The sequence below is a fragment of the Aquarana catesbeiana genome, linkage group LG13 (genome assembly GCF_042186555.1).
Source record: "Aquarana catesbeiana isolate 2022-GZ linkage group LG13, ASM4218655v1, whole genome shotgun sequence".
Taxonomy (NCBI): domain Eukaryota; kingdom Metazoa; phylum Chordata; class Amphibia; order Anura; family Ranidae; genus Aquarana; species Aquarana catesbeiana.
In genome coordinates, this window is record NC_133336.1 from 53,953,588 (window position 1) to 53,967,050 (window position 13,463).

The following is a 13,463-nucleotide window of genomic DNA, read 5'->3' on the forward strand; positions in this document are numbered from 1 at the left end:
GCAATTCTGCGTCTAAAAAGTGGCCCTGGAAGGAGATTCCCTGCCTCCCAAACCTGTTGCTTAGCCCAAAGCAATCCATGGCTAGGCAGGAAGCTGAGTGAGGGCAAGATATCCCACACTGCTCTATTCCCTTAGAGGAACTTCTGACGTCACTTCCGCCCCCCCCCCCCCCCCCCCCCACAAAAAAAAAGATTTTTTTTTAATGAAAAACATAAAAATTACTTTTGCTGTTAAGTGTAAATGTAAGATCCGAGGTCTTTGACCCCAGATCACACAATGAAGAGGCCCCGTCATGCTTATTATAAAGGGATGTTTTTTTTTTCTTTTTTTAAAGTAAAGGGATAGAAAAGAAAAAAAAAAATAAAGTTTTGAACCGCCCCATCGAGCTTTCGCCCAAAAGCTGAGGCATATGCAAGTCGCGCCCACATATGTAAACTGTGTGGAAACTACACGTGAGGTTATCGCTGAGATCGTTTTAAGAGCGAGAGCAAGAAGAATTCTAGCACTAGACCCTCCCTAACTCTAAAACAGGGTAACTTGTAAAAATTTTAAAGCATCGCCTGAGATTTTAAGTACCGTCGTTTGTTGCCATTCCACAAGCAATTTTAAAGCATAACATGTTTGGCATCCATTTACTCAGCGCAACATTTTTCACATAAAAAAAGTTTGGGGGTTCCAAGTAATTTTCAAAAATATTAAACAAAAGTTTCTAAAAAGGGGCTGTCTTCAAGGTGGTTAAAAAAAAAAAAAAAATTTACAGGAAGCTCCAAAATCAGATACCAAACACTATAAGCAAAATACATAAAAAAAAAAAAAATTTCTTATGCTTCTGTACTTACCACACGTGGAGGATTTAACTCTGTTAGGACAGGCGATTCATTGTTTGCTACAGAACCATTTTCTTTGGCCCTCTTGTTTTTTTTATCTTCCTTCTTTTTGCCTGTACTGCTGTCTATGTTCTCTGCAGAAACAGTTATGGTAAGAACCAGGAGGGAGAGGAGAAAATAAACCCCCCCCCCCCCCCACACACACAAGTGTCAAAGTCAGTTCAACAGTAGCTCTCACAATGAGAGTACTGAAATAGAATAGACTTGATTTTTATCTTGCAAGTGAAAAATTGGGACAGATGATTTTTTTTTTTTTAATAGAGCAACTGTCACAGAGTGTTGCTTGCAATAAAAAAGGGAGCCTTAACAGAGTTACAAGTTCTTAAGAAAAAAAAAAAAAAAAAAAAAAAAGGAAGAAGTTGAGAACTTACCTGGTGGGTTTTTGAGAATGAAAGTACAGAGCTTATGTCTTGTATCCAGCATGCCTCGATAGCCACAGGCTTTACAGGAATTGCCTATTGTTTGTTTCTTGGGATTGACATTCTGATAAAAAAATAAGTACATTTTTCAAAGCTATGAACGCATGCAAGCATTACTGTGAGGTTCATATAGTGCAATTAGCCAGCACTCGATATACCAGTCAAAAAAACAGCCTTAAAAAAATGTAAAGCATCCCAAAGTATAGGAGAAATGCGCACATCTGACACTGGTGACCGATGACGTGCATCCCAGTCATCCTGTTTCCCTGGCTTAGATTCATTCTGAGTCAGACTTGGAACAAGTCCGCAGGACTGACTTGTATGCATACATGCTCCGAGTGATTTGAAGTACTGAAGCCAGAAGATCAGCATGAGAAACTAAGGCAGCTGGCTTCAAGCAGTCTATCAGTAACTTCAGTTTGAATATTTCACCTAGAATAAGTTTATTAAAATATAGTATGGCAAATAGACTTGTCTAGTTTCCACTAGAGTGTTTTTTTTTTTTTTTGGGGGGGGGGGGGGGGGGGGGGGGGGGGGGTTTTCATTTGAGACTGAGCTCCCTGGACTTCCAGATGTTTAATATTTAAGGCTCTGTAGTAACACAAGTGTCAGATTTCACATTTATATCCAAACATTTACTCCATTATAAAACTCCTTAAAAAACATTCAGACAGAGAAAAAACAAAAAAACAAAAAACAAAAACAAAAACAAAAAACAAACACACCCCAACTCCAGGTTAAACATTTGGCTAAGCCCATCCTTATAGTGTGTCGATGCAGAGAGAGGCAATTGACCTCACCAAGTGTCACTTTCTGCATCAGTAGGAGCCACTCAGCAAGAGGGACCTTTTGGCATCACACGATCAGGAGAAGAGAAAAAAAAAAAAAAAAAAAAAAAAAAAAAAAAAAAAAAAAAAAAAAAAAAGGGGGGGGGGGGAAGCATACAGCCAATCTTTGTGATCATCTCAAGCCATAGATGCACCACTTCCAGAGTAAATTTATTCTATGTACAGCGGTCAAACAAGTCTCATTATGAGAAGAATTTACCAGATCTGTTTCAGGATTCTCACACTCAGGACAAAGAACAAACTTTTTAATGAATCCATCCAACATGTCTTGCAGCTTATTTGCCTCATGAGATCCATTGACAATGAAACGGTCATTCTTAACATCAAACTGGGTCTGCGCTCCAGCTCACAACCAAAAAATTTGGTGGGATCTGCAAACAGAAAGTGAATTATTTAAGAGGCAAAGCTGCACATTCCACGCAGATACAGTTGACATGAATAATTTAATTTAAAGCAAAGACAGAGCAGCCTGTAGCAATAAACACACACAAGCACTATTTAGGAACAAGGACACATGGGCCTTTATGCTTGCCCATTTTAAATTGGGTAGAAAGACAATCATCATGAGCGTCTGATTTCCAGGCTGAAATGCTCAGACGGCCATCTAAAAATTACAAATTTATAACCCAACTGAACTCAATGGACTGGTCTTTCATTAACCCGACCAACTATGTAACCCCTTGCCACCAGCTAAGTACCATAAACCTAGGTTCACACTACTGTGAATTTGATCCTTTTTTGTCCTGTGAGGTGTGAATTTACCGCAAAAATTTCAGGAGGCAGACATGTGAACTGTGTGCTGCGAGTTTACTGCAAGTTCACTTGAAGCCTATGAAGGTAAAATTTACATCACAGCCAACACCCACTAAACAGTACAAAATTGTAACAAACCATTATCTTGTTTTTCCTTTTAATTTGGTAAAGATTTTGTGTGCCTTTTACAAACAAGACACAGGATCCCCAGCGCACTGCAAGTTAGCTAAAAACTCAACAGAACACTAGAGCTACTCCATGACAGATTCAAACTGAGATGCTAGATAAAGAGGAGTTATTGTTTAGGTTGTCAAATCTATAAAAAAAAAAAAAAAAAAAAAAAAAAAAATATATATACATGCTTCCAGCAAATGAGTTACACCTTCACACTGAAATACCTCTTCACTGCATCAATTAGACATAGCTGCAGGGAGGTCCCATTCACGTCTATGAAACAGGAGGTAACGCGTGCCAAACATGACATGGCCCATTGATTTTAGAGCCTCCCAAAGCCTAGCGACCATAATTATGTGTGGGGCAGTCCAGTGGCCATTGCTGGGTTTTGATAGGTAAAGTGCCTTAAGTCACCAGACTTTGCCACACCAAGAATTCCCATGTGAAAGATTCAGCTGGCAACACAAGCAAAACCTAAATTGCTAGATTTTTGGGGAGGCTCTTCATTTGTAACTGGCTCTATACTTACACGTAGGAGGCCGATTAAGCGCCTTTGCAACGTCAACCATGTTGACGATTACTGTCTTTATTCCATTTCCTTTGCCCTCTACCTGTAAAGAGACAAATATTCCAGTACATATTAAAAACCAGTTCAAACTAAGCATTTTGGGGGTGATAATGGAGGGTGTGCGTGAGATAATTACCTTGGCAATCAGACGGGGCATTTTGTACCGATAGAACTGATCGGAAACACTGCGGTTGACATTGACAGACATTTTGGTTTATTATTAGCTCTTTCAAGAAGAGGAAAAGATCTTTGATTGCAACTTTTTGGTATCTTCTGTCTGGAGAAGACTGGATGACATAAACGACTGCAAGAGTTCTCGGTCTCTGACATGAAAATAATTTCGCCACCGAGGCTGTGAGCGTCTTGTTTGTATGCTATGTTCCCCCAATATAGGTACCAATGGCTGCGCAACAGCTCTATAATATAAAAGAAAAAAAAAATTTGAATAGAAAGTTTAGTTTTATTTTTTCTTAACTATGCAGCTACACTGGTCACTTCTGGCAATCCCAGACAGACATTCTTGCACGACAAGCCTTGCTCATTTCTAAAAGAAAATAAAGCATGAATTGGGATTTTGAGACAAAGGCTTCATGTACATGGGATTTTTTTTTTTTTTTTTTTTAACAACCTCTCCTGAATGATTTAACTTGACAGATAGTAACCCACATCTTTCTTCAAAAGAGCCAAAAATTAAAAACCCCTGTAAATGAAATGCGGCTAAATGCGAGTTAACGTGTTTAGCGCTTGAAAAGCCTCTAAACTCAGCTTCTGAACCCTTTTTGCATTCCAAAAAAGCCTCTAAACTCAACTGCCTAGAAACAACTGATAGGATAACAGGAGAGTTCAGGAGCAGTTGGGGGGGGGGGGGGGGAACAAACAAAAAACACCCCCCCCAACTGCTCCTAAACATCCGTTTAGCAGCAGCGTACATGAGGCCTAAATAACACCTTAAAATAAACATGCAGAGAATTAGAACACTGAGGTACTGCCAACCACCACTAATCCCCACAAATTCTACTCTGCAGAGAAAAAAAATAAATGAAAAATTTTGCTGTACAGCATTTTGAACTAGATCACATCTGGTTAGCTGTGAAAAGTTAATCATAACCAAGAGAACATGCTTAGCCTAGTAAATACTTTCACAGTGAAAATCTGTTTCCAAGTTTTAGACAATTGCATGCTATTAAGAAGAAAATTCTATAATAAGCTACTACTTTAACCATCTTCAAATGCAATGACTCCTTTCAATAGTCTTTGTGAAGCAAAATCGTAGCTTTATCAAGATTGAAGGGTTATAAACCCTGTCAAGTTTTTACTTATCTGGGGCTTCACTAGAGAGATTTCCCCTCCTACTGACAATGTTTTAGCAGATAAGTAGTGAGAACTACTCTAACAAAAAATTAAAGCGCCTTTCTTTTGTACAGAAGGCAAAAGCTAAACTCATTTAAGAATTTTATGTTATCTCTGTTGCACATGTCTCTGCACTTCCAAAGAAACCAATGTTAGCAGGATAGTGAGGAAAAAAAAAAAACTATTCCTAGGAGGCCAGGATAGCGGTCACTATTCCAACTATAGGAACCCCCCCAACACACACTTTGGCTAGAGTAACGGTGGGCAATAATCCCTGACAGGTTTATTTTTTGCCATGTGTGCCCCACGTGTGAGATTTACCTTCACTTCCTTCCCCATGGCCAAAACAGGTAGGGAGAAGAAATCACTGTTTATTAACCACTTTACGACAAACCGCCATAGTTGAACTGTGGCAGGTTGGCTCTCCTGGGCGAATCACTGTCATTGTACATTGGCCGCTTTAAGAGCTCTAGGGGGCATGCGCATGGCCGCAATGTCCGCTGGTCATCCGCGATCGCTTCTGAGAGTGACAGAACGGGGATCTGTCAATGTAAACAGATACCCATTCAGTCAGGGAATTAGAGATGGCTGTTCCTGATCACTAGGAACAGCAATTTATATACTCCGTCAAGAGTGATTGCTCTCGCTCTAACGATCACGGCAATACTTCGTGTGGTTTGAACACTGTATGCATATATGGGAGCGACTTGCGTATGCATTCGCTTCTGCACGTGAGCTTTAACTTTTTATTGTTACACTCCCTTTAAAAAAAAAAAAAATAAATAATAATAATTGGGATCACTTATCCCTATTACAAGGAGTATAAATATCCCTTCATAAGAAAATAATGAATGACAGGACCTCTTTAATGTGAGATCTGGGGTCAAAATACCTCACATTTACATTACAATGCAAAGTAAAATTAAAATTGTCCCTTTAAGGCTGTTGGGCGGAAGGGATGTTTGACATCCCTTCTGTCATCCAGCAGCATCGAGTCATGTGGGAGCTCAATTATTCCCTCACTCTACTTCCTGCCTCTCAGGGGACAGCATTGGATCGTCGCTATGGATGGCTCCGTTAAGTGGTGGAGACTACCAGGACACGGCAGGAGGGGCACCTCTCCCGCTGCCAATAAAAGCGATTTTTGCCATCTGTGTCCTATTGCTGAGACTTACCTTTACTTTCTATCTCAGCCAAACAGGAAGTGAGGAAATTCCCACAAAGGGAATTCTTTGGGGACCCCCAGGGCACCAGAATTAGTGTTCATTTTGAAGATTTACCCTCTTACTTTTCTGGGACAATCCCAAATGTGGGATTTTTATTTTCAATAATAATGATAAACAGGACAACGAGAAAGGGTGAATCTCCTTAATAGGGGCACAGACAGCAATAAAAACCGACAGGCATTCCAAACCCTCTGCACTCTAAAAAAAATAAAATAAAAAATTAAAAAGTTGCCTTTAGATATAACAGCACTGCATGCAGTACCTTCAGAAAGCAATGTGAACATTACCAAGCAGATATGACTACCCACTGCAGTTCTTGAAGCACGAAAGCCACAACAGCTGCCAGAAAACTGTTACTGTCTTACAGTTAAAGGCAGCAACTGGGCAAAAAGGCAGAGCCTTGTTATCATAGCTTAATATTTACCTACGCAGCTGTTCAAGACACAAGAGCTTATGTAAAAAATACAGTCTGGAATATTTAAGAAAACCCAACACTAAAAATTCAGTGCTAGTAGGAAGCCAACTAGAGCTTTCACCTGCATATGAAACATTACCGCTTAGCCCTTGCTAATACATACAATAAAACTATGTCACCCTACTATAATCTTAGGCCTCTTGCACACGGGAAAAAAGAAAACCCCACTGTTTAAATGATCTGGCTATAGATGCATTATTGTCCATATAAAACAAGATAAAAGTAAAGATCAGCAGAGTCTTAAACATAGAAAATCTTACATTTGAGTAGTAATTTACTTGTATATATTTACAACACTGGCAATGAATACATATTTATTAACATTTTACTCAGGATCTAGCTGTCAAGATTCTGGGTATAAATATTGGTAAATGATTAGGTTTGTGTGCATCTGGTCTAATAAAGCTAAACAGTGAAGTCCATGTTTAGGAGTAGCAAACAACTTTTTTAATCGATACATTACATCAGGGTTTCCCCAAACAGGGCTCCCCCAGAGGTTGCCAGGGGTTCCTTGAGCTATGAGCAATTTCTGTCTCTTAGAAAAGTTCCCATTGACACCACTGATCCGTTTAGTTATCTGTAAGAGGGCAATTATTCCAAATGACAAGTGTAAGGAGCATTCTTTCCAGTGACCATCACTCTAATGTATCATGAGTTGTAGCTATAGTAATTCTTAGCAAGGGTTATGAGAGAGGAAAGTTATAGCAAGGGTTCCTGTGTGCTGAAAAGGTTGAGAAAGGCTGCCTAAGGCCTGGTTTAAACCTATGCAGTTTGCTTTTGATCTGTTTCTGCTGTGCTTTTTTTGATGCATTCATTTTTTTGGACAGATTAAATAAATTGTGGCATAAATGCACTACATGCTTTTCAGCAGCTTCTCCATTGAACAAGCACTGTTTTGCACTTAAAGTCCCTGACCCTTTCCAAAAACACAGCGGCTGAAAAAATATAAATAGAAGTGAATGTGTGCAATAGGAAACCATGTTAAATGGATTGTAGTGAAAAAAAAAAAAAAAAAAAAAAAAAAAAGCTGCATAGGTGTGAGCCAGGCCTTACATGATCTGTATTCAGGTGAACTAGGTCACGTGCAGAAAAGCATACAAACATGTCAACTAGATTACTTGCAGCAGAAAGGCAAGCAGAGGTTCTGCTCCACTGAGGCATGAATATACATATTACAGAGAACCAATCATCCAAAGTAAATCCCCATCACCAAACTCTTGTAAGTTCAATTTTAGATGAAGACAACATCTGCCTAGAAAATACCCACTAGATAATGGGCACATAACATTGTTACAAAATACTTCTAAAGCAGCCTTTCAACCTTTGTAACATAAAAGGAACCCTTGAAATAACTTTGCACGCTCAATGAACTCCTGCTAATAAGTTACTATTGTAAAGGTTCACAGTACATTAATGTGATGGTCCCTTAATAGAAAGCACATTACGTTTGTTGGTCATTGGGAAGGTTCCTCCCCTTACAGATCACTAAAACGATCACCATTGACAGTGGTTCCTCATGGAACCTCTGATCTAAAGGAGAAATCAGGGGGCACTGGAGGAACTTCTGTGCACAGCTTTAATGAAAGAAGGGAAAAGGACAATTAAAAAAAAAAAATCCCAAACAAAAACTAATTTACACTGGCAGCAAGGATGACTTGCTTAATCTAGGGTTGCTTGTATGGACATATTGTAACATGCACAATGACCTAAAAGTTGGAGCAGACAGAATCTGAAGCAGACGTGCATGGCAACCAGCTTCTATAATTCAGTGGTTAAAGTGACCCCCCCCCCCCCAAATAAAATACAAACCTCTTCAAGTATGTAATCTTAATGCAAAGTTCCTTCTATTGCCCTCAGCTTTAGCAAACATATTGCAACTTACCAATTCTTAGATGCCCCGTTTGCATTATTTGATTTTAGGCTTTATATCCTTAATTGTCACCTGGCCAGTTTTTAAAAAAAAAAAAAAAAAAAAAAAAAAAAAAAAGGTTTCCCGCACTACTTTTATGGACCTCTGTTAAAGAAGTCGTATAGAAGTTGCACTGGGATGTCGGCTTTGAGGTTTGACAGTGTGAACTGGGCCTTAGCTTGGCTTCAATGTGTTAGTGCATCTAAATCTGCCAATTAGAAACTAGGAGGAGCACCAAATTTAAATTTTTGTTGAAGCCAAAAATGCAGGATGTTGTACTTCGCTGAAAATGGGGGGAAAAAAAAAAAAGGGGGGGGGGGGGTTAGAGAGCAGTCCTGTAGATAAAAGGGTTGAGATTAGCCATTTACCACTGATTAAGGCCCCTTTCACACTTGTGCGACTTCAAAGCCGCACAAATTTACCACGTTTCTGCCGTGATGTGGGAGCAGTACTACTTTGCCACAACTTGGCATTAACCATTCTCAGCTTGTGCTTACAAAGTCGTACTGAAATCCTGTCTATATTATTCAGGTACGATTTGCATGCTACTTGAGGGTTTAACATTGAGGTCTATGGACATCAACTCGCATGGAAGTTGGACCAAAGTAGTGCAGGGATTACTTTGAAGTCGGCACGACTTAAAGTTGTGCCACTATGAATGGTAGTCATTGAAAATCATGGAGAACGACTTGTCATATGATTTTGCAGTACAAAATCGTGGGACAAGTCGTATAAGTGTGAAAGGGGCCTAAATGTTTACAATGATCAGCTTTTAATTATGCAAAAATCAAAAAATAAAAACCCCAACACAAAAAAACCCACATTTTTAAAGATAAATGGAAAAAAAAAAAAATATATATATATATATATATATATATAATATATATTAGATATCTATCACACACACAGAAGCACCCCCTCCATACCTGTGCTGCAGGACTACCCTGTACCCAAAAGTCTAGCAGCTGTTCTGTCTGCACACAACTACAGCAAACAGCAGCATCTCCAGCCCATCCCCAGGTGTTGCTGCATGCTGGAACTTGTTGTTCAGCAGCCCCATATTACATAAGCCTACAATTACAGGCCACCTCTGTCCCTGCATCTCCCCACAGGCTCTGCATATAGATGAGGAGAGGAGTCCCCAGGCTCAGGGCTGGAGATAAACACACATAGGAGGAGGATGGGAGGGGGAAGGGAGCTGATATGACTCACAACTGCAGCACTGAGTCAGCCCAGTCAGGCCGCGCATGCGCACACCGCGCCTCCTCCCCGCTAGGCCCCTCACCTCTCCACAGACACCCCCGCACCGCGACCTCCACTGCCGCCCGCTTCCCCCACCCCACCTCTCTTCAACAAGTCCCCCGACACCTTCACCCGCCCCGTGGAGCCCCCCTCCTGCCCCGAGCCAGCCACCTGCGTCATAGTCACGAGGCGCGGCCGCCATTTTCTCTTCCCATCCCCGCCATTCCCAGCACCCTCACCTCACACATATTAGACATACATATGGCAGCGCTCCGTGTCTCTCATACTCACCGTTTTCGTCCAATAAAGACATAAACACAACGCTGCTCGCCCTGGGGTGCGATGAACGGAGGCAGAATGAAGCGATGGCACACAGCGCAGTAGCTTTTATGGACGGCACAGCGCAGAGCTGGCCACGGGAACTGGACGAGGGCCGAGCGAGCCGGGAATTTAACACCCTGTCAACCAAAGCGGGAGACACCCTCCGGCCGGGAGAAGAAAAAAAAAACCACCTAAGAACACAAACCGGGGACAGCGTTAATTGTTTTTTTTCCAGTGCGGGAGGGAGAGGACAAACAAGTTTACATTGACGCAAACAAGGGTGGTCGGGCACGTTTTCACACATTAGCTGCGGGAGGGGGGGGGGGGGGAGAGAAACAAGTCATAGATTAGGCGCCCTTTACTGCAACTGAAGCGGGAGGGCACGTTTTGCACACTCTCGAGAGGATAATTTAGTTGCGGGAGGTGAGGACGAGAAACTATTCACAGATCACAACGTTTGCCCTAATAGATGCGGTCGGGCACGTTTTTAAAAAGGAGATCATTTGGCAGCGGGAAGGGACCAGAAATATGTTACAATTCACACTCATTTTTGCCCTTACGCAATAGAGAGGTGGTCGGGCACGTTTTAACACTCTCGGCACATGCGAGGAGATAATTCAGTTGCGGGAGGGGGACAGAAAACAAATTAGGGCGGGCGGCTTTAACACAGGAGGGCCTCGTTGGGGTAATTAATGGCGGCCAATTAAGGGCCGTTAATGAATAAATGGATTCATCTGGAGGGGCTTAACGAGGCGTCCACGTTGCGCAGCTACTCACCTCAGGAACCTTCTAGCTCTCTAGCACGGAGGCGCTGTGAGCGGAGCCTCTCAGTAGAGACCGTCCTACGTGTGGGCGGGCACCGCCTACCACAACTCTGAGCAGCCATTGGCTGTCGAGGATGGCACTTACACGTTTCCGATTGGCGGTATAACCTAACCAATCAGCGTTTCTTGGCTTGCCACCCAATGGTCGAGTTTTCTTCGCTGTTTGGGGAGGAGATCTCGCGAGAGTTGGGGGAATGAGACGTCTCCTATGCCTGGAGAAGCATGTGACCAGGGTAACCTTGCTCTGTGTGTTAGATGGAAATGGGTCAAAGGGGTTGGTCTCTTCAATGAGAGCTGAACTTTAGGCAGGTGTAAAAGACACAAGATAAAGTTAATGGTATGCCTTACCTGATAGAACAACCCATTAGTTGAAAAATATATTTATGTATGTATTTGTAAAAAAATAAAAATACCTTTTTTTCTTTTTAACAAGTGATCACATGACCTCTGTTCTCTGCTGCATTAGGCTTTTAAGTAGGGGTCGAGACTTCAGGGTGGGGGGTGTCAACAGGAGGCAGAGAAACAGCAGCACACTGATCCTCTGATTTAGGGCCTTGAGGCGATTCAGTTCGCATTTGCAGCACTTTACAAATCATTCATTCATTCACTCCCAGTGAATGACTGTGAAGGGGCGGGCGTATCAACAGGAGGCAGAGAAACAGCAGTACACTAATCCTCCCAGTGAATGACTGTGCAGGGGGGAGGGGTGTCCACAGGAGGCAGAGAAACAGCAGCACACTGATCCTCCCAGTGAATGGCTGTGCAGGGGGGGGCGTGTTAACAGGAGGCAGAGAAACAGCAGCACACTGATCCTCCCAGTGAATGGCTGTGCAGGGGGTGTGTCAACAGGAGGCAGAGAAACAGCAGACCACTGATCCTCCCAGTGAATGGCTCTGTAGGGGTGTGTATCAACAGGAGGCAGAGAAACAGCATTACACTGATCCTCCCAGTGAATGGCTGTGCAGGGGGGGCGTGTCAACAGGAGGCAGAGAAACAGCAGCCCACTGATCTTCCCAATGAATGGCTGCAGGGGGGGCGTGTCAACAGCAGGCCAAGAAACAGTGGTACACTGAACTTACCAGTGAATGGCTGTGCAGGGGGGCATGTCAACAGGAGGCAGAGAAATAGCAGTACAGTGGAACCTCGGATTATGAGCATATTCCGTTCCAGGAGTATGCTCGTAATCCAAAGTACTCGCATATCAAAGCGAGTTTTCCCATTGAAATCAATGGAAACGAAAATAATTCATTCCGCATTGACTTCAATGGAGAGCCTCGGAAACGGCCGAAAAGGCCCGAGGGACACTTCGGCTGACCTCGGCAAACCTCGGAAAGACTCCGTTCACAAGCCTTTCCGAGGTTTGCTGAGGTCAGCTGAACTGTCCTAGGGCCTTTCCGTGCATTTCCGAATGGCGCCGATCGGCGACTTTCGGCTCTGGCAACCCAACCTCAGGCCAAAAGCGGTACTGCACACCGCTTTTGGCCTGAATCCTGCTCGTTTTGCGAGACAACACTCGCAAACCGAGTTAGGATTTTTAGAAATACAGTACTCGGTTTGCGAAGCGCTCTTTAACCGCGTTACTCGCAAACCGAGGTTCCACTGTACACTGATCTTCACAGCGAATCGCTGTGCAGGGGGGGTGTTAGCACAAGTCTTGGTCAGTGGAGAACAGGCAGGCTGCTCTCCCAGCACAGCCAAAAAACTGAACACACTGGGGTGAGTGGTCTTCTTTACCTAGGGTTGCCACCTTCAAGCCAAACCCGAACACTTTAGAGGCACACAGCATTTTTTTAAATTAGATCAGGGTCCCCTTATATCAGCAAATCCCCTCTTAGAGACCAACGATTGGTCTCTAAGGGGGGGTTGCTGATATAAGGGGACTCTGATCTAATGGGGGGGGGGTCTTTAATGGGGAATGCTGACTGGTGATCTAATAGTTTTTCAGCATTAGATCAGTAGTCCACATCCACCATTAGAGACCCCCATTAGCTCATAGTGCCTTCATATCCGTGCCCCTCCCCCTTCTTTAAAGACCTCCATTAGAGAGAGACCACCCCCTTATAACAGCACCCCTTGTCCCCTTCTATAAGATTGTCTAATGCCTTACCAGTGGAAGGGACTCTGCAGCCGCTGCAACTGCAAGCAAGTGAGTGTGTGGGAGCTAGCCAGATTTAGGGGGTGGAGCTTGGAGGTGAAGCGGAAAATCCCACGTGTGCTCTGCAAAAGCGCCATCGGTTGCTAGGACAAAGCAGATCATTCGGTTGGGTGAGGGTGGCAAGCGCCAGCAGGGGAGAAGGCAAAGCAGAGAGCACATAGAACAGCAAGGCACACCCACCAGGAATTCCTGAGGATACCCCACAGAGTTCCCTTACTGCACTGGGACATATTTACTTCACCGCACTGAAGGTATGTTGTGTCCAGGTTTCAGGTGGACAGAAACCCTGGCACAAGTTGCAAAACCCAATTG

At 43.0% G+C, this 13,463-nt stretch overlaps 1 protein-coding gene across 1 annotated transcript in view; it reads right to left on the minus strand.

The window, feature by feature from the left end:
- Window positions 1-11,095, minus strand: part of EIF5 (eukaryotic translation initiation factor 5) — a gene marked incomplete in the record, with an annotated part of 15,074 nt that extends 3,979 nt beyond the window's left edge. Inside the window, 8 exon segments of the mRNA XM_073609752.1 lie at window positions 840-961; window positions 1,259-1,370; window positions 2,354-2,499; window positions 2,502-2,525; window positions 3,611-3,692; window positions 3,786-4,065; window positions 10,143-10,363; window positions 10,950-11,095. Coding sequence (XP_073465853.1) covers window positions 840-961; window positions 1,259-1,370; window positions 2,354-2,499; window positions 2,502-2,525; window positions 3,611-3,692; window positions 3,786-3,857 — 558 coding nt within the window.
- Between the last annotated feature and the right edge of the window lie 2,368 nt (window positions 11,096-13,463).